The sequence below is a fragment of the Guillardia theta genome (genome assembly GCF_000315625.1).
Source record: "Guillardia theta CCMP2712 unplaced genomic scaffold GUITHscaffold_6, whole genome shotgun sequence".
NCBI classification, from domain to species: domain Eukaryota; class Cryptophyceae; order Pyrenomonadales; family Geminigeraceae; genus Guillardia; species Guillardia theta.
In genome coordinates this window covers 1,202,591-1,222,117 of record NW_005434668.1, presented here as the reverse complement: position 1 = coordinate 1,222,117, position 19,527 = coordinate 1,202,591, and the positions used below count along the sequence as shown (strand labels likewise).

Sequence of the window (19,527 nt, the reverse complement as noted above, 5' to 3'; positions counted from 1 at the left end):
GCGGCCTGTGCTCATGCTTGACCTCGACTTGATCTGTACTCTGAAGCTGCTGCGCCCCGCATGATCTCTCTCGCGAAGTGCCTTCCTCTGCTTGGCAATCTTTCCCCTCGGCACGAAGGTGTCGGCTGTGAGCTCGACTGCAAACGTCTCTCTGAGCTTGGCGTCGTCGCTGATGAGAGTGAGATGCACCCCCTCCATCGCCTCGCTCTCTCTGAACGAGGTCAAGGTCTGCATTCACTCTCATCAGCGACGACGCCAAGCTCAGAGAGACGTTTTGCTGGAGAGTGCCCGTACTTGCCCCAACAGCGACATACGTCTTCGGGCTCGGCCCCTTGCGACCTCTCTGCCCAGGACCCTGCAAGAGCATGCCCGCAAGTGGTTGTACCTCTGCGGCTGCAAGAGATTGCGAGAGCAGCTGAAATCGATAAATCTGAGCGATCTCAGCCGTCGACATTCCTCCGAGAGCTAAGAGCTGTGATAGCTCGGCAAGGCTCCCTCCCTTGCCCCAAGGTCCTCGCTTGGCTCGAAGCTTGAACGACCGGTCGTGTGCAATGCTCACCTCTGTGGCTCTGAACGATCTGCCGTCTATGCAGTATTCTTTCCTGCCTTCCCATAGCTCCATGGCTGCTTCATTCCGAAGGAAGGAGACGGTGACTGAGATGTCGTCTGCTCGTGCTATCTCAGGTCTGTAAGGTGCTTTCCACATGATGGCCTTGTCGACTCCATCGACTGAGTCTACCATGAGACCTAGCTCCATAAGCTTCGATTTCAACTTTTCCGAGTCTTCTTGTCGAACATACATCGAGGAAATCCCTAGGAGAGTCATGGAGATGAAGGAGGTCCCCTCGGTGCCTTCGGTGCCGCTGTACCGGTCTGCCTCGGGAAGGGGCCCGGTTGCCTCGGGAAGGGGCCCGGTGCCTCGGGAAGGGGCCCGGTGCCTCGGGAAGGGGCCCGGTCCTAAACCCTAAACCCTAAACCCACAACGGGCCATCCAAGAAGGGTCGCTCTGCCGGCTCCTAAACCTTAAACCCTAAAGCGTAGGTCGCGCAATAATCCTAAACCCTGATTTCCAAGCTCAGAAAAGAGGGGATTAAAATGGAGAAATGCAACATGGTATGACAAGCATGCGGGTCATCGGCAGCGGGAAAGGACCAGAATCGATCGAGGGAAGTAAGGCAACACAACAGTAAAAAGAACACCAACAACATCAAATGGATCAGTTCGTGCAGAAAAGATTTGATTCTCACGTAAAGAATTTTGCAAGCGTCGAGGCATGGAACAGCTTTACGGTTCCCGAAAGTGAACGATTGTTGAACAAGTTTTATGGGTGCATACAACGAAAACACATCCGTCTCACAAGCATAATTGATTTGGAAGGACCCAAAGACTCGTTACTTCAACGGCTTCTCGTCTTCGAAGAGGAGGATTGGCCGGAAGACGAGCTTTGTCTGCATATCATGACATCAGACAGATGGAAAGGTCGTAGTGACGAGGTTCTATCAGATAGGGCGACAACCTCTAGCTGGATTTCTGCTACGATCAAAGTGATTCAAAGAAGACGAGGAACAAATTCTCTCTGCGAGATGAAAGCAGAAGCCAGAAAGTCAGATCAAGCCGTCCTGTTTGTCGATACAGCATGTGATGACGACAAGCATGCGCAGAAGGAGGCAATACACATGATTGAGCTTGTTCTCAAGGAAGAAACATTCACAGATACCTTCTCGAAGAGAAACAGGTAAGAAAGTAATATCATTGCGAAGAAATCAGGTAAGTATGTAGTAGTAACTTTGATGTCTTGCCAGTGCCTTATCCGATCAGTCGAAATTTCGCTCGAAGAAGTTCGTCGACTCTCTTACCCAGCTTAGTTTCGAGTCAGACCTCATTTTCCTGGAGCATCCCCGGGTGTTCGGCCTGTGCATGGGGCTGAATGAGTACAAGGGAGAACTAAAACCTCTTGAGACAGCAGTGCAAGATGCGAGGGAGCTGCATGACAAGCTCTGCTCGCTCCCTCAGTCGCATTCGGTTCTGAGCTTAAATCCTAGGAGTCCGAGTGAAATGAGAAAGTATTTAAGAAAGAATCTGAAACAGCTTATGCCAGCCAGTCCAGAGCTTGTGATATTCTTCTATGCGGGTCATGGATTTTATGAGCCAAGAAAAAAGGATCAGATGTTGGTGCCTGTGGACGTTGAGGAAGTGAAAGGATTGTCTACACACGAGATAAATGATCAAATGCTTTCAATCAAGGATTTATTCAAAATTTTTAGAGACTTTGAAAACGATATTTCATTGTTTCATCCGATGGTGCTTGTAATTATTGACGCATGTCGGGAAAAGATTGAGGGTGTCACTGAGGAATTGCCCCAAGACCAAGAAGATAAGAAATTGCCGCAAAATTGGTCTTTGTTGCTGACATGTGGGAAGGGCAAAGTAGCAAGCGATAACTCGATATTCTTCAAGGCGCTTCTCGATCCTCGCGAAGGAATGTTTGCTTGCAACAGACCTCTTGAAGGGGTTTTGCAGTCATGTTGCAGAACATGTAAAGGAAGGCAACCTTGTATCTCTATGAACACTTATACCATCCCGGAAGATTTCTGCCTGGTAAGAGACGGGGAGGCTCTGAGAGATATCAAGATGAGTATAGCTGGACTAAACAAAGCTGCGAAGGAAATCGCTTCAAGTCAACTTTCCGACACAGACACGTCAGAGACAGAGACTTTTGTGCTGGCGTACAGCCCTGAAGATGCAAAGTCTTTCAGAGACAGAACCAAAGATGCGTTAAAGTATTTTCTGTCACAGTCAAAGCAGCGAGCAGATAATCCGCGATGGAGGATTTGCTCGATTGTCCTGATGTACTTCCTGCAATACGAAGACACCAGGTTTTGTACAAGGAGGCTATTGGGATACTTCTATACATACATGGAAGATCTGATAGCAGGACCGGAGCTAGTCAATGATGTGCTCGAGTACATCTCTCGGAACAAGATTTTGTCGCCATCGTTCGGAGCGTGGAAGAAAAGTCAGACAAATCGCAGCATTTCTGATGACAAACTGCTTATTGCGATCATAGATTATACAGTAGCAAAGGAATTGCGAAGAGTGATATCGGACACTGAGGAGCTGAATGATGCTCTAGAACTATGGAAAAAGGCGATCGATCCATGCTTTGATTCGTCAAAATCTTGGGAGGATGGAATGGATCGAATTGAAAGACATCTTCAGAAACAGGCTGCACTTGAGTGTGGCCAGAATCTCTTATTCTACTTCTATGTGCTGGAGAAAGCAGTGGCAGTCAATAGTTACGTTATGATACTCAAGATGACTAGGCTAAGCAGCGTATTCTTGCGCCATTGTCTGCTGGAATACAACAACAAAAAGGAAGGAGAGGGCATAAACAAGCTCGAGGGCTGGAGGACGTGGGTCAGCAGCACTGGCTGGATCGTCAGAAGGGACGGGTATAGGGCAGACTGGAATCACTGCAAGGAACGCTGGTGCGAGGATATGAGGAAAGGTTTCCAACAGCTTGAGAAGTTTGAGAGACCTCGAGGTTTTCAAAGATTTCAAGACTTTCAGAAAGATGGTAGCGTTGTGTCAGCATTCATGGAAAATGGTTGTGATACAAGCAACAAGCGAAGAAAGTTGGGAATCGAATATCCGTCTTCTTCTACATCTGTACGAGGTGAATTGTGTGAATCGCCAGTCTCTGGACCATCACGGCAGGAAGGATCGGACGGTCGAGGGGATCAAGAAGACATTTCTATTCTCCAATTCCACATGCAGTATGCACGGCGGTATGACGTGAAGGACTTCTTGATGGACAGGGACTTCTGGTCTGGTCTTAAATGGTACTCTCAAGACATTGATTGCTACTACTACTTTCGTATCGTCCATACCCTCGCTCACTTTGTATATGACAATCAGGTAAACCTTTTTCCATTTCACTCGCTAGTTCCTTATCTATCGGGCAGGTCGATATTGCTGTAGATACAGAAAATCCCAACGAGGAGATCGATAGCACTTTCGCTCATCCGCCCCCATCGTATCGGGCTTACCGTCCTGCAATTAGTGACTCTCCTTTCCTTTTCGGTGCAAAGGATCTACTAGAAGATGATGACTTTTGGGCCAATATCAACCAACTGATTGAGGACGAGATTTTTGAAGAACACCATCGTCAGATGGTATTGCAGATTGCTAAGTATGTAGATTTCCACAAGGTGGATCTTTATGTTAGCATGGATAATGATTCTGTCGATTCTGACGATTCCGATGAATTTGTCGATATTCCGAAATCAAACAGTCAAAGTCAATTCTAAAACTCTGGTTTCAACTTCAACTTTGATATTCACTCCTTCGGTTGAGAGAAAAATCATTTTTTTTTTAAAATATATATGCTTCCTCACAAGCACACTAGACAGATATTCATTCTGGACTTATAAAATCAAATGATGACAAACAAGCAATTGAGATATGCATTATAAAGCTGGCAGGGTAATATTCCCAGAAAAAAACCAGAGTAGCAGCAGTAGTATTAGTAGAAGAGTTTATAAGAATGCTAGGTGAATAGTAGGATTGCAAGCCTTATCACCTTGCTCCTTCTCTTCCTTGCTTTTCTCCTTTCTCCCTCCCTCCCTCCCCCTCCCTCCCCCCTCCTTCCTGCTTCCCTCTTCCTCTCCCTGCTTCCTTAGGTATATTCTTATTCCCTTCCTACTGAAGATTGTGTAGATGTAGATTTTGGCAGGACAGACTCTCCTTAGCTAATCAATTCGAATCTTAAACTTGAAAGGTCAATTGAAACAAATTTGATCGATACGAAGGCAAGAAATCACTTCAATAGGAATCATGGAAACAGTACATCAATTCTTGCTTGAAGAAGACCCTTCATCAGCCTCGAGGTGTAGGAGGGTTCTTCATGTTACGAAAGAAGTCGATCCATATGTTTTGACCTCCAACATCGTCAAAGAACGCAGCCTTGCTAGGCTTCGATAGCGTCCTCCATTCACCGTCTGCTTGCTCCAACAGTTCCTGATGCCGATCACTGACACCCATCATCCCCGCCATACAGCTAGAGCCGTAAACAAACTCCGCGGTGAATCGCAGCGAGCGACCCCCCAATGCACCCGCAAACACGTTCTCAGAGCCATATTTCTCTTTGGCGTCCTCCTTCTCAAATGCAAATCGCAAGGGATCTTTTGCCGTCTCGAGAAACTTCTTCCAATCCCACTTTTCGGGCACGACCTTGTGCTCAACTGCAAGTTTACAGAACACCAGGAAATCTTCAACGATCGGCTGCTTACCCGATGTGCAGTAGAGGCCATGAAGAAAGCATCCTCCCCAGACGTAGTCGTCGTCAGCGCGCATGCGATAACAGTCCACCAACCATATCCTTTGCTCCTCCGGGGTGAGGCCCTTCGCCCATCCCTGGGGATTGATGTCTTTGTCAAAGTGTCGCTTGTTGTCTTCTTCATCCGTGTCTGAATCTGTATCGGACTTCATTCCAGCTTTTTCAAACATTTTTCGAATATTTTCTTCGTCGATTGCTGCTGAAGCTGACTTGGCCATTTTGTTGAGATCTTTCAACCTTCGCTGTATTTCATTGTTGGAAGGATCGAGTTCTAGCGCCTTGCGCATGCATGCCACAGCAAGTTCAAACTCATTGTTCTCCTCATGCACTCTGCTTCTTCGATAATGTCCTTTTGCCCAGTCCGGCTTGAGTTCAATGCATTTGTCAGCATCACGACGCGCCTCGTCATGTCTCTTGAGAGCAAGGAGCGATGCGCTTCGGTTGCTGTAGAGAACTTCATTCTGTCCCTCCTCCTCGATGGCTCTCGAGTAGAGCTTTACAGCCTCCTCAAACCTTCCCGCCTTGAACGCATCGTTTCCTTCCTCTTTCAGCCCCATTGCCGCAGGTGTGTAAAACCTTATTTTTTTCACTTCTTATCCTGGGGCAGCAGAGCAGACAAGAAACAATGGGGTAGGTTTCATTTGCTGTCTTCTAGTTTGCATTTCCCGCGCTGCCGCCATTCGTTCACAATGATGAACTGCAAGCACACCAATGCAACCCGCATCATGCATGGGCTACAAAGACAACCCCATCCCTCCCCTCCCTCCTGCTCCCCCCCGCCCGTGACTCCTCCCCCCTCCCCAACCCTTCCTCCTTCCCCTACTTCGCCAACTAAATATCAACTCCTCTATCTCTTTGATGTGCAAGGATTTCTGAGTAGATGCGAACTTGCAGGCAAGCGAATTCGCTGTCATATCACGTCCCTAAGATGTCCCTCACACCTTCGAAGCAGGTTTGTGCAGAAACAAATACCTGACATTTCTGACATTGACGGTTTGCAGACTGCAGCTGCTGAAGATGCTCCGACTGTCAAGAAGAGGCCAAACCCATCCGATTCTAATTCGCGACCTGCAAAGAAGCAGAAAGTGTACACTTCAGTACCAAGGACACGAAAAGGAGTGATTGCCATGATCCAATCTTGGGGATATGAGAACGTAGAGGAAGCATCGAAATGTGCTATTGGTGGGCTCGCACGAGGTGCACTAAAGGTAACATTCTTGATATCCTGAAGACCAACACGTGAAGTATAATAGTGCTTGACTCTTTTTTGGTTTGCAGATTGACTTCAATGCGAAGCTTGATTCCATCGCGTGGAAAGGAGTGTGCGAGTATTGCCAGCATCCACTTCAAACGACGCTTCGTGCCCTTCTTGACCAGCCTGACAGTGGTATAGACTATGAGGAGGGGTCTCCAGGGGCAGCCATTGTTTGTCCCAATGCAAGCTGTGGAGAAAGGTATTATCTGACTTGCATGTGCGCAAACGATGCCTACCCTACCCTCGGGAAATATCACAAGCACTGCCGTGAATGCCCAGGATTCGGCATGTGCATGCCCGATTGTCGCTTTTCTCACTGCAATGTGTGCGGGGATCATTGGGTTGGAGCAAGATGCGGATTTGGCTGCTTTAGGTGCCATGCCAAAAAAGAATCGGAAATGATGTGGCAGAGCATTGCAAGATTCCGAGACGCGAACAATGCTGGAGGCCTCGGACAATGAGAACTGGGCCAGTATGAGTCTGGCAGTCGATCCGATCTTTGACAGTGTGTCGGGCCACAGCCTCCGTTGAGACTCACTGCCATGATTCGCATAATGAAATATTCTGTACACGACACGTTCTTCTCCTTCTCGTTTCACTGGCTGACTCAAGGATACTACTAGCTACTTTCCGACCAGGTACTATTTGTGGCCGGGCGGCCCAGAGGGAATTAATAAAAGCTTCGGATAAAAAAACAAAATTCCAGGCTGCACCAGGCAAACAGCTAGCAGAGATATAAGCGCAACCAGCAGACAGCAGACCCAGCAACAGTGCGCCATGTTGGGGGCTCGGATCGTGTTGGCGGCGATGGCCGCAGAGGCCGCGATGGCCTTCAACTGTATGTCTCCTGCGACTGCCTTCCGATCTTTATCACGAGTGCATTCCCATCCCGCTCCCCGCTCTGCAAGACTGGGGCTGCTTCGAATGGCCGGCGGTTCGCCTATGGCAGCAGCAGACGAGAAAAGAAGGGAGGGCAGTGCGGACAAGTTTGCTCTTTTGTTCGACTGTGACGGGGTGATTGTGTTGACTGAAGAGCTTCATCGCCTTGCTTATAATGGTGCGTTCCAAGACTATTCTGCCGAGGTCACTCGTATCCTCGTTATGCTCCTCTTACTCCCCTCCCAGATCAACGGCCAGCCGGTGAATTGGTCTGTGGAGTACTACGACGTGCTGCAGAACACCGTGGGTGGAGGCAAACCCAAGATGAAATGGCATTTCAACAACAACGGGTACTTCCTCGCCTTGACGAGTGCAGTATGAGTGCTGGTGACTTGCTGAGACCATCACAACAGCTGGCCGACATCCAAGCTTGGCGGAGTGCCGAGTAGCGAAGATGATCAGAACAGACTGATTGATGAGTTGCAAGTTAGACCCATGCGTTTGAATTGCTTCTTCTGACAGTAGTTCAGGACAAGAAGACAGAGATCTATAAGAAGATAGTCAACGAAGTGGCCGAGGCGAGACCTGGAGTCCTCAGCTTGATGGACGAGGTCGGTATGATGGATTTATGCTCCCAGCTCACAAGGACTTCAGGCGATCAAGACTCCCGGCATTGCCGTCGGTATCTGCTCGGCTGCTACGAAAGCTGGATTCGAGCAGGTTGTGAACTCTGTCGTCGGGACGGAGGTGAGAAAGTCAACTTGACATGTATGTGCGCCGCTCACTGTTAGCAGCGCTTGTCCAAGCTGGATGTTGTCATTGCAGGCGATGATGTGCCGAGAAAGAAGCCTGATCCTATCATCTACCAGTTGGCTTCTGAGAGAATTGGAGTTCCTCCATCACGGTAAGAACATCGTTCTGTTGCTGAACAAAAGAAACCTTGAGATGCAGATGCATTGTCGTGGAAGATTCGCTTGTGGGGCTTCGTGCTGCCAAAGGAGCCGGAATGAAGTGCATCATCACGTACACGGAGTCGACCAAAGATCAAGATTTCTATGGAGAAGGAGCAGACGCAGTTGTAGCCGATCTCTCACAGGTTGGTAGGTTCGCCAGTCACGCGGATTGAATCGTTTCCTGCAGGTGAATCTTGACACCATTTTCGAGCCTCTCATGCGAGGAGAGGATTCTCTGCTTGAGGGAATCAAAGAAGCCAGGAAATAGAAGGGTGGGACGTAAAGAATGAACTGTCGACACTTTCAATATTTGAAGTTTTACACAACTTTGTCAAAAGCTACAAAGAAAATTGCATTCTTAGTTCACATGAAATTCTGAATTTTCAATCCAATCTTCATACTGCAATCTTTCCCTCTTCAGATGCCGGGCCCCAAGGGGAAGGAAGAGAGATCGAGCTCGACTTCATCAGGACAACTCCCAAACCTCTTGCTCTCGCGGGACTTCATCCTAACATAGTCGATCAGTTTTGACGAGTCCTCACTTGCTGGCTCAACGGCAGAGAATCGTGACATGTCCGGCAGTTCAACCGCCTCTCGACAATTGACGGTGAAGGTTTGGCCTGATCTTGCCTCAGGACTGTTTGAAATCCAATTTTTCATTGCAGCTGTTTCCTTCAAGAAGCTGGTCATGCCATCAGTAACTTGTTGTGCTTGCCGCACCTTCGTCTCAAGTCTTTCTTGCAGCTCGATCACACTATCCCTGCCATTATTTCGGAACTTCTCCAGCTGCCTCTCTATTGCTGTATAAAGTGACACCAGTCGCTCCTCCTTATCCGCCAGCCGAGAAAGGATTGTCGAATCTTTCTCAAGCTTGATTCCAGCATCACCCAGGCGTATATTTGCTTCTTCCATACTGTCTTGTAGATGGTTCTGATTGATGACCAACTTCATCAGATTGGCTTCGATCTTTGACAAGTCATTTCCCATTTGCTTGGAATTGATAAGCACTTGATCTATCTTCAACTCTTGTTGACCATTGAACGCAATTTCCTTCATGAGGTTGTCAACACTCCTTCTACTCAACTTCACTTCGTTAAGAAATATCGCAATTTTCTCCATCGCCCATTCTTGGCACTGCTGCTCAAGCAGAGATTTTTCTCTTGCACCACACGAGGGTTCGTACCATTCTGTCTGACAAAGTTTCTCAGTTCTTTCGATATGGTATTGAGCTTCTCGATCACAGTAAGAAGACTCTGAGTGCCCTAGGCATTGCCAAACAATCTTTTCCGCTTGTTCTGGTGAAATGATGTTTTCCTCATCCTCATCCGCGCGATCATCTGCTTGTAAGCTTTGGTCTTGACATTTAGGAACTGTTGCTTCCGCTCGTATTTTCGGACTTGCTTCCAAACTCTCATTCAGAGCAAAATCTAACTCTTCTCTAACTTTGATGATTTCACGTAAAATCGAATGAATCACATTTGTAGAATTGGGATGTGAGGTCAAACATTCCATCTCAGAATGGGCCTCCCCATCACCTTCCAGGACTTGAGTAAACGTTTCATAAGCTGATGGTGAGGTTCCAACAGTGTCCAGACTTAACTTGCGCACAAGTTCAATTCTGCTTTCTGGATCGCAAAAACGTGGACGTTGGAAGGTCTTGGTCGACATCTTTGAGGACTGAAGCGACACCGCCGTTCGGTCTGAGCTGCAGCTTCTCGCCGTAGGTTGTCCCCCCCCATCGGAATGCGTTGTATCGTGACAACGATTTACGCCCATGTCACACACCTTGTTCTGGATCCAGAAGAGTTTTCTTTCAACGTCCCTCAGCTGATCTGTCTCGCGCTTGTACATCAAAATCTTTGCTAGAGCTATCCTCTGCTCTCTCAGTTGATCAACAAAGTCGCGTTCCTTCAATCCTTGAAAAATACCATTTTGAGTCAAGAACTCTCTTGAACAACGAGAATCAGTCCTCAATTTCTCGCAATTCATCCCTGTTTCTGACCTCTCATCCTTTGTGCTGCCTGAGTTGGATGAATGGAAGACTTCAGGCTGAATATCCATCAATGGATTGCGCGAACCCAGTGATTGTGGTCCACGTTTCAATGGGTCTATCGATGAACTGCCTGAAGCATAATTTCTCTCACTCAGTTGTATTTCCACCATATATTCTGGGCTCATGGTAATATCTCGGCGAGATTTATTCACCGCTGAGTGGGTTCTTGGTTTTATGTGATTTTCTGTCTCGAGAATTGAACACAATTTATCAACATCATCTCCGCTTGATGTGTTGAAGACTTCAACAATTTGAGAACAAGTGAAAGAAGCAGGTGTACCTGGCCGTGCGGCATCGTCCGTCATTGAATTTGACAAATTACAGATTGCGTTTGCGTGTTTCTGGATTTCCTGCTGCAGAGTTGAAAACGAAGCATCTGAAATTCGTGGGTCGTTCTCGTTGTATTGCTTTTTCACCAGTTGTGTTAGTACCTCTACGTCCTTGCGGAGATTGTCGATTAGGTCACACATCGCAGAAAAAGCTTCCGACTTTCCATCGCCCAAACCCAGAAATGTTTCATTCAGATTCAGGTCATTTGTACCATCAGGACATTTTCTCGATACCTGAACCCAAAACACAATGGTCAATGTGTGTAAATAATGAGGTCAAATCACCTGACGATCTGTATTAGACAGCATAGTCCTCTGGTTATTGGCGGAGGCATTGATCGTTTCAAACGTCGCAAGAAGAGGTCGGCACTCTGTCATGGATTGTTGTATATCACACGTACAGTCTCTTGCTTGCGTCCCCATCTCTTGATCAGCTTCCAAATCGTCAATCTCACTTTCTTCCCACTCAATTTCAGATGAGGACACGTCAGAAGCTGTATCCGAACAAAACCTATCAGCACTCGCTGTGACAACAGCAGCTGAGCACAAGAATGATTTTGGCATATCATCGTCCTCAGGTTCAACCTTGTGGCCAAAATCACCTTCATCTTCATCTTCATCTTCATCGTCTGCCGACTCCTCCATATCATCAAGAATTCGGTGATCTGCACCTCCCGCCATATCCCATTCGGCATCAAATGTACTTGCTTCATACGACGAGTGCGGAGTCCAAGACCGAATGCATGAGTTCAAAGCCCCGGGATGTAATGATATGCTGCCCCGAGCAGACTCTGTGCACATTGTTGATGCGTTTGACGTATCAAAGTCGTCGTCACTTGCACTCACTTCTCTAACTCCTCTGATTTCCTGCGAGTCTTGTAACAATCTGCCTCCTTGAATGGAAGCCAAACTCTCCATAGCCTCCTCCAGCAACTGAAGGCATCCCCGAACGCTGCTCCAAGTCTGATCAGGCTCATTCAACAAAGTTTCACTTAGTCGACCTGCAAAATGAGCACATCAATATCAGAAGACAGAACGCTTCATCGCACCATTGATGAAATCTTGAGGTCGCATCAAAAGCAAGTGATCATTTATAGATTTCTCCAGAAAAATGCAAGACTGCTCTTCACATCCCTGGCCAGACTTTCCAAATGTATCAGTCATATCTTGATGGATTAAAAGGTCTTTTCCGAATTGAAATGATAGCATACTATTGTGTTCCATATCTGCAAGCTCTAATTGCCTTTCCGTGGGAACATCCTTGGCGGGCGAAGATTTCACGGAAGATGCTTCACTCGCTCCTGCCATTGCTTGTTCATCACTCAGAACGGGCATGGCGTCGTCTTGGTTCGGATGTAAGGTTTCATGGGCATGGGACTGAGCTAATGCTTGCATCAATTCATAACGCTTGCTTCGAAGGGCAAGAATCTTTCCACTAAGAATCTCGCTCTTCTTGTCGCTGCCCTCGGTTCCACTGAGAAGGTGTTGATGCTGCTGTCGCAACTGACGAGAGTTTCTGACTTTCTCAGGTGTGACTTGCTTTCTCCTCTCGATAAAATCTTGTTTCATCATTCTCTCGCTGTCTACGTCATCATTCCTGTTGACATGGCGCGAACTCTGAGTTTCAGCATCTGAACTCTCTGGCTCTTCGATCCTCTGCATTTCATCAAGCAGTCGCTCAATGTCTGAGGCCTCAGGTGCTGCATGCCGTCGGCTCTTCTCCATCATCTTCTCCATGAACTTCTTGCCTTCCCCGCCCGCCATTTCGCCACTCCCCAACTTGAGTGCCTCGTCCCCGCTCATGAAATAATATCTGGGCCCAGATCTGGGCCCGCATCCCTCCACAGGTCCCACTATCGAGTCGGTCGCCATGTCTCACCCAGTGTCGCCTGGCGCGGGCTAGATGGCGCGGGAGTGGCGGGTGAGGGGGGGAGGGACAGGAGGAGGAAGTTCGAGCACATCCGGCATGGATTCTCAGACGAGAGAGCTGCAGCAACTCGTCGCCTTGTGAGGCTCCATAACTCTCTCTCCGCAGCTGATCAACCTCAGGTGGAAACATATGAAGCAGATCCCGCGGCGACAGTCCGAGCGGAGGCTCAATGCAGCGAAGCACATGTACATGAAGGTAAGACGCTGCTGTAAAGTTTGGACTCTGACGTTTGAGTGAGACTTTGGACTCGCAAGCGCTATGCCCCCAGATGAGAAAAGCAGTACTGGACAGCCTGAAGAAAGACACCTATAGGTGAATCCTCCCTCTACACCGTTGTAAGGGATCGTGAATTTCAACCAGTCAACTCAAATACATCGTTGAAAACTCATCTCTACCAAGGAGAGAGTATCTGATGATTGAAGTGGTAAGTTCTTTACCTCCTTGCATGCATAGCAGTTAATTGCGTATTTGACAGAAACAGGTATAGCCTCGCAGCCCACAAACATCAAGAGTAAATTGAATTTTTCACCAGATGCTTTCCAAACATCATCTGTCAGAGTTTTGGCTAACAACCCAATCATGGTTGTTCGCTCAGTCACTATCAAGATCTCACATGTCCTGCTCGCCAAGACGACGCACTTGGCATCAGTTCGACATGGAAGGCTGCGAACTTCTTCAGTCTATGGGACCCCGGTGATGAAGGCGACCATAGTGTCTTGGCTGACAAGAAACCCAGTCACATCTGCGCGAAGGGATGTTACTTCCTGCATTATGCTCCTGCTAGGGAGGCTGCGAGGTAGGGCGCGCTGTTGATGCTTCATCTCTTGACATGCACAGGCTGAGACGATGGGTTGAAGCCCAAGGGGGCAGCCAGTCACTTCTCAACGGGTGGTACGCCAAGATGGAGAGAGCCGGGTGTGTGATGCCGTCATGATTTATGAGAGGCTCACCTACGAGCAGGAGCCAAGTTCTATTCGTTGCTCCATCAGGCATTTGCCAGCAGGCAGAAACAGGAAGTCTGATATCATGCTTTCAGGACAATGTTTCACATTTTCCGAAGCGAATTTTTATCTCTTGTCAGAAATCTCTGCATCCGTTGCTGAGGCGTCAAACTCCTGCGCCTCCCAGCAATCAGGTCTTGACTCACGAGACGATAGGACAATTCTGATCCTGACCAACAGAAGCAATGCTTGAATTAAACACTTCACTCTCACAAATAGCTATGCCAGAACACACTCGACGAAGATCGTCAAAAACAGTTCGAAGTCACTTCTTTGTTACAGAGAAACGTTGGGCAAGCTGTGGTCGTGTTGCACATGCATTTGTCCAGAGCAAATTTTTCTGCATTGGAAAGGACTCTGGCGACTTCTGCCCATTTTTCCTGTAGTCCCTTGAATTGAAATTCATAGTTGACTGCCTTATATTTCAGGAGATCCATCAGCTTGAACTTGTCCGAACAGGATCCTTTCATGGAGGGGAGAAAGATTGAAATCTGTTCACCTCTCGTGCAGCAGTGTGGTAGGACTGGTATCTTCCGCAAGAACCAAGCGCTCTTTCGTCGTGCAGTATCGTATAGCACAAGCTCATCAAGTCCAGGTGCTGTCCACTAATGGTGTTACAGGAGACATCAATGGCTTCCTCCTCCCAGCCCTGTGAGTCAACCGTGCAACGTATGTCATTTTGAAACTTGTTCTAGTACGGACTGCTTGAGGAAATCGTGTGGCCTGAGCCCTGGAAATTGTTGGTAAGGGATGAAGAATTTTGTTCTGGTCCCTCTCAGTGCAGTCCTGCAGTTATCATGTATCCTCTTGAACAGAACAAACCGACGGAACGTGAGCTCACTTGCTCTTTTTGTGGATTGGAAAACATTGATTGATTGCCACTTGTTGAACAGGTGGATCGAGTTCTCTTTGAACTTCTCAACAGATTTCCCACCATAGAAGTTCTCGCCAGTCAGGTTGAGATTATGTTGTTAGATTCTTGTTCTCAGCCAACATAGGATGCTCACGCCATCGGCGCCATCTTACAGCCGCTGGGGATGCATAAAAACCGGAGCAGGTGAATGGAGGCGGCGGAAGGGAGCCGAGTAACGGGGATGCAGGACCATTATTGCCTTCAGTCGAGCATTCTTGCGAGGAGACTGGCTCTCCCCCCTTGACCTTCCTGGTGAAGGGTCAGCGGAGTCTACGCGCCCCACTCATGATGCCCACAGGGATAGGCGAGTACGGTATGGATGCGTATCAGATATTTTGCGAGGGGAATTGGCAGACGGTTCAGCCAAAAGACCAAGCTTTGAAGCTTTATGTAGACTTCCTATGGACATGTGAATTGTAGTTTGCACCAGGTCGCAGTTGGCTATCTTCTTAAAAGCTCTTGCCAATGATCTTGTTCAAAGTCTCACTTGGCCGCATCGCCTTTTCAGCCTGACAAACGCAAAGATCAATCCTCACAGAATTTCTCAAGAATTAGCTACAAGAGCATCCGTGGGCTTGTAATAACCTCCAATGTCTACAGCCTTGCCCTGCTCACATCGCAAGCAAGTCAAGACCACTCGGAGTAGGATGAGGCTCTGCAGCACCTGACACTTGATAAGATCTTCCATGATCTGACTCTCGTGAGCCGCAAGCGCATCCGCAAGCTCGCTATGACATGGTCACTCGAACACAAGTAGCTAAGCGCCGCTCACCCAAAAGAGGGGTCGTATTGCTTCATCGCCTGAGCCCAGAAGAGAGCAACATAGAAGGTGCTGCCGCGATTGTCGATCTCGTTGACCTCACAAAAACTGAGACTCTGAACCAAGACAGGACTCATGAATCCAGTACCTTCCTGGACGGTGAGAGATTCTTCTCCAACAATGCACCCACAGCCTTCACCAAAAAATTCACCAAGTTTGAAACCGACACAAACCATTTTACCGTGTTAAGAGCCTTGGAAAGGTTGACGGCCTTGACATTCTTGGACTTGTTTCCAATGTCTTCTAGTGAACAAGCCTAGATTGAATGAGAACCAGATTAAAACGGGTATAACAAACCAACCAGGGCCAGGTACTCTCCAAGCGAATCCTAAATGACCAGCGGCAGCAATTTAGAGTCATCATCGTGAACCGCAAAAAACAGACCCATCGAAGATGTCCTTCATCAACGAATTGCTGGACATGCTTCGGTGCTGAGCCACCGGCTCCAGTTTCGTACAATCCTCCACCAGCAAGAAGCGGCACAATCGAAAGCATCTTCGCTGAAGTTCCCAACTCGAGGATGGGAAAGAGATCTGAAAGGACAAAATTTACAAAAAGCCAAGCCACACGACCGAAAACCTGTGAGGTAATCACGAAGTACATTGCCGGTGACTGAAATCGTGTCCTTTCCAGCACTTTTGAAAAGAAATTCAGCATGATTCCTTGCCCATATCATGTCAAAGCTTACGTGGACCGTTCCATCGTCATCTTGATGGCCACAGTGGGCTTCTCGATGCGAATATCCAATCCTTTGGTATCGTGTTCTTTCAGATATTCTTTGACCTGAATGATTTTAGAATGAAAAAAAAATTAATGATTGCCAACCTTGTCAATCAAAACCCGGTCGTGAGCTCTGGCTTCATCGAGCCAAAAGATTGCAGGCGAATTGCTGTCTCTTGCACGATTGACTGCGAGTTTCACCCAATCCCTGGGGTAATGCCTGATAAGTGACCATTAAGAATCGTCATTGTTGTTCACTTGATTGGGGCATCTTTCGTCTGGCACATCCTCCAAATATCTCCCTGTGTTACAATATGACTATTTGCAGGCTTTAGGCAAACAAATTAGATACCTTCTCGACTGCATGCTCGAAGATAACTTTGCCCTTATCATCGGTGATTCGGATCTGAAAGATTCCAATCACTGCGGTTACTTCTCATTGGTTGCTTTGGATACATACCTTTCCACTATTTTGCATGATGAAGGTCTTGTCGTGAGATCCGTATTCTTCAGCTTTCTGTGCCATAAGACCCACATTGGACACACTGCCCATCTTGGAGGGATCAAACTGCACACGACAGGCCCTTTGAGAAAGCAACGTTCAAGTCGTTGTTATGTTCACCTGCCCATTCTTCTTGCAGTAATCAATCATCTCTGCGTAGATTGTTGCGTAGCATCGATCCGGAATCACACACTGGACAAAGTTTTGCCTTAAATCTTCATGCTATTCAGATGTCAATTTAATCACGCACACCTTTGTGTCTTGGAGCTTGTCTTCTTTGTTCCACATCTTCATTCCAATGTTCAGATGCGCATGGTACAGAGCAAATATGTTTTACCTTGCCAGAGTCACGGATCACAACGGGCATAGATGCATCGATGATGACGTCGCTGTTTGAATCTTGTGAAATTTTGAAAATCTTAATTCCTCATAATTTCACCTCGGAACATGCAGGTTGGTAATTCCTTTTCTAGAATCAACCTGAGTCCCAGGATCAAGAAAGTTTCGAAAAAGCAAAGGTAGAAACCATGGCGACATCAGGACGGGATTGGTATTGTTTCATCAGGTCGCTCTCAATTTCCTTCCGCTGAAATCGAATGAAAACATAGAAATCAATCAAGACTACAATTCTGTTCCGACTAGTGAACCTGCGCTTCAGGAAGTGATTTGATCTTGTCATAAACATCTCCGATCCCATTGTTTGGATTCACGCCAATCTGAGAGAATTGGATATCTAAATGAAATATTCTTTCATTGATCAAAGCACCTTATCAAAGGTGTCCTTGTGCTTGTCAAATACATCCTTCGAAATCGCATTAAGCAATTGCGTAAAAAGGCGAACAGGTACCTTGTAGAAAACTCGGACGACGTTTCCAAACATGACTGGGTCAGAGACCTTCATCATGGTAGCCTGAATGAAATGGTTTCTTCAGGGCGTATGAGGAATGTAACAAGCCCAGAACCTTCATATGCAGGGAGAACAAGATGCCCTTTGCTTTGGCATCCGCAATCTAGCAGTTTGCAAATCAGTGAATGTTGAATTGATATTACTTCATTGTGCCTGCTCCTCAACAAAAGCAGAAAACTTCTTGGCACTCATCATACTTGCGTCGATGACTTCTTTTGCCTACAAAATTTCTTCTTCAACAAAATCGCCATTCGAAGATGTAGACACACTACCTGAAGCTGAAGCGGTTTGCGAAGCTCTTTCACGCTCCCATCGGAAGCAACAAATTCAAACTTGATGCTGTTACACAGTCATTAGAGTGAAAAAGAAGAGTAGAGGTTTGATACCTTCCAGACTCTGGCATCACATAGGATTTCTCGCTCCCATAAAAATCGCCATCTGTCATATGTGACACGTGAGTCTTGCTGTCACTAGCCCAAGCACCCTGTAAGGAATCATCATTCAACCAAGAAACTTCCAGCCAATATGATTTACAAGCTTCTTAGGGTGCTTCATTGCATGGGCCTTCACAGGAAGCGCAACACGGCGATCAGAGTTTCCTTCACGCAATACTGGGTTTACAGCACTGCCAAGCACCTGAGAAACTTCTTTCAGACATTTTGTAGTTCTAGCGATATACAACTTTGGCATATCGTGCATGAATCTCGTGCTCTGCGTCGTTCTTTGGCACTTGGGGAAAGCTTGGGACATCATAGCCCTTCTTCTGTAGCTCTTCAATGGCCTCGTACAACTGCGGGATGGAAGCGCTGATATTAGGCAACTTGATTATATTTGCTTCTGGCTTCAAAGAAATCTTTCCCAAAGCAGCGAGATTATCCGGCATCTGCTGGCCCGGTTTCAATTTCTCGGGAAAGTGAGCAAGGATTCGTGCAGCCACAGAGATGTCGCTCTTCTCGATTGCGACACCCGCTGGATCTGTAAAACGCCGAATGATGGGAAGAAACGCATAAGTGGCAAGCAGAGGAGCCTCGTCGGTCAAGGTGTAATAGATCTTGTGATCTGAACTCATGGACCTTGCCTTCAGGGTATGAGGGCATGTCCTTGACCTACACGGAACGTAGGATTTGGCAGGAACAAAGCTCGCTCGAATGATCCTATTCATCTTGAACCACGTGAGTCAGATTGGGAGGGTTATGGATTATTCGTGCTGAACGAGGTTGGCGAAAATCAAGGGAAAAGCATGGCAGCGAACGAAATAGTATAGAAACAAAGAAATTAATCAGTTGATAATTGATGAGAAATGAACAAAAAAAACATTCCTGAAAACTATCCTCAAAAATAACAGATCGAGGATGTTACTTTACACCCCTAGTCTCGCAATACCCTTGTCACAAATCTAGGTTCTTTTTCAAGTAGTCAGTCTCTCTCCTCGCTGGATTGATCTCATGCTGGTACATACCTAGATATGTTCGATATCTACCACAACAACATGATATCAATCATCTACCAGACTGCCTCCGTTTCTCTTCTCCTCCCCCTGTTGCTGTGCATCTCCCATGTCCTTCCTTACCCCGACCCCCCAGCCACTCTACCCTAATAATTCCAAAGATACCACCGTCTCCAATTCTGCCCCCACCCACCATGTGCCATAAAACGTCCCCACCCTTTCACACAACTGTGATCACCCCTACCCCAATTAAAATCATCCTCGATTGTCCCCACCCCAACTTTTCCATGCAAAATGCTGACACTGTATTGCAACCCATCGTGAGGCGTTGAGCTACCCCTACCCCTGAACTTCCATCAATGTACCCCACCCATGGGCAGGAAACCGAGGCCAGCACTGACCGGTAGTACAGGACTTGCCTCGGAAGGGTCGTATCTCGACGCTCCTTCCTCCGAGGGCTCTTCTTTTCTCCGTGCCAGG

At 47.3% G+C, this 19,527-nt stretch overlaps 7 protein-coding genes across 7 annotated transcripts; 4 read left to right on the top strand and 3 right to left on the bottom strand.

Moving 5' to 3' along the window:
* Nucleotides 1–22: 22 nt before the first annotated feature.
* On the bottom strand, nucleotides 23–757 carry GUITHDRAFT_101223 (hypothetical protein; the record flags this gene model as incomplete). The annotated part of the gene is made up of 2 exons (XM_005840445.1): nucleotides 23–137; nucleotides 190–757. Coding segments are annotated over 2 exons (683 nt in total), but the record flags the coding sequence as incomplete, so codon positions are not given.
* Nucleotides 758–1,583: 826 nt separating this feature from the next.
* Nucleotides 1,584–4,310, top strand: GUITHDRAFT_101222 (hypothetical protein; the record flags this gene model as incomplete). The annotated part of the gene is made up of 3 exons (XM_005840444.1): nucleotides 1,584–1,735; nucleotides 1,803–3,918; nucleotides 3,966–4,310. The coding sequence occupies 3 exons, from the start codon at nucleotides 1,584–1,586 to the stop codon at nucleotides 4,308–4,310; spliced, it is 2,613 nt and encodes an 870-aa protein (XP_005840501.1).
* Nucleotides 4,311–6,218: 1,908 nt separating this feature from the next.
* On the top strand, nucleotides 6,219–7,054 carry GUITHDRAFT_101220 (hypothetical protein; the record flags this gene model as incomplete). The annotated part of the gene is made up of 4 exons (XM_005840443.1): nucleotides 6,219–6,290; nucleotides 6,340–6,546; nucleotides 6,617–6,918; nucleotides 6,967–7,054. The coding sequence occupies 4 exons, from the start codon at nucleotides 6,219–6,221 to the stop codon at nucleotides 7,052–7,054; spliced, it is 669 nt and encodes a 222-aa protein (XP_005840500.1).
* A 296-nt stretch (nucleotides 7,055–7,350) lies between these two features.
* Nucleotides 7,351–8,598, top strand: GUITHDRAFT_84455 (hypothetical protein; the record flags this gene model as incomplete). Its single annotated transcript, XM_005840447.1, has 7 exons — nucleotides 7,351–7,676; nucleotides 7,719–7,822; nucleotides 7,886–7,958; nucleotides 8,003–8,083; nucleotides 8,127–8,219; nucleotides 8,267–8,376; nucleotides 8,424–8,598. Exons 1-7 carry the CDS (start codon nucleotides 7,371–7,373, stop codon nucleotides 8,596–8,598), a joined length of 942 nt encoding a protein of 313 aa, XP_005840504.1. The 5' UTR covers nucleotides 7,351–7,370.
* A 244-nt stretch (nucleotides 8,599–8,842) lies between these two features.
* Nucleotides 8,843–12,679, bottom strand: GUITHDRAFT_133215 (hypothetical protein; the record flags this gene model as incomplete). The annotated part of the gene is made up of 7 exons (XM_005840442.1): nucleotides 8,843–9,867; nucleotides 9,961–10,024; nucleotides 10,211–10,548; nucleotides 10,759–10,828; nucleotides 10,910–11,041; nucleotides 11,093–11,808; nucleotides 11,857–12,679. 7 exons carry the CDS (start codon nucleotides 12,677–12,679, stop codon nucleotides 8,843–8,845), a joined length of 3,168 nt encoding a protein of 1,055 aa, XP_005840499.1.
* Nucleotides 12,680–12,773: 94 nt separating this feature from the next.
* On the top strand, nucleotides 12,774–13,671 carry GUITHDRAFT_101217 (hypothetical protein; the record flags this gene model as incomplete). The annotated part of the gene is made up of 6 exons (XM_005840441.1): nucleotides 12,774–12,814; nucleotides 12,857–12,932; nucleotides 12,976–13,049; nucleotides 13,368–13,430; nucleotides 13,474–13,533; nucleotides 13,575–13,671. The coding sequence occupies 6 exons, from the start codon at nucleotides 12,774–12,776 to the stop codon at nucleotides 13,669–13,671; spliced, it is 411 nt and encodes a 136-aa protein (XP_005840498.1).
* A 1,351-nt stretch (nucleotides 13,672–15,022) lies between these two features.
* GUITHDRAFT_84453 (hypothetical protein) lies at nucleotides 15,023–18,669 on the bottom strand (the record flags this gene model as incomplete). The annotated part of the gene is made up of 28 exons (XM_005840440.1): nucleotides 15,023–15,160; nucleotides 15,211–15,258; nucleotides 15,316–15,379; nucleotides 15,424–15,509; nucleotides 15,560–15,604; nucleotides 15,653–15,727; nucleotides 15,773–15,799; nucleotides 15,856–16,004; nucleotides 16,051–16,106; nucleotides 16,160–16,254; nucleotides 16,297–16,399; nucleotides 16,450–16,493; nucleotides 16,544–16,597; nucleotides 16,652–16,759; nucleotides 16,814–16,885; nucleotides 16,946–16,981; nucleotides 17,031–17,082; nucleotides 17,133–17,173; nucleotides 17,220–17,279; nucleotides 17,341–17,409; nucleotides 17,460–17,495; nucleotides 17,541–17,603; nucleotides 17,656–17,703; nucleotides 17,766–17,819; nucleotides 17,873–17,939; nucleotides 17,987–18,084; nucleotides 18,135–18,236; nucleotides 18,280–18,669. 28 exons carry the CDS (start codon nucleotides 18,667–18,669, stop codon nucleotides 15,101–15,103), a joined length of 2,202 nt encoding a protein of 733 aa, XP_005840497.1. The 3' UTR covers nucleotides 15,023–15,100.
* Nucleotides 18,670–19,527: the final 858 nt, after the last annotated feature.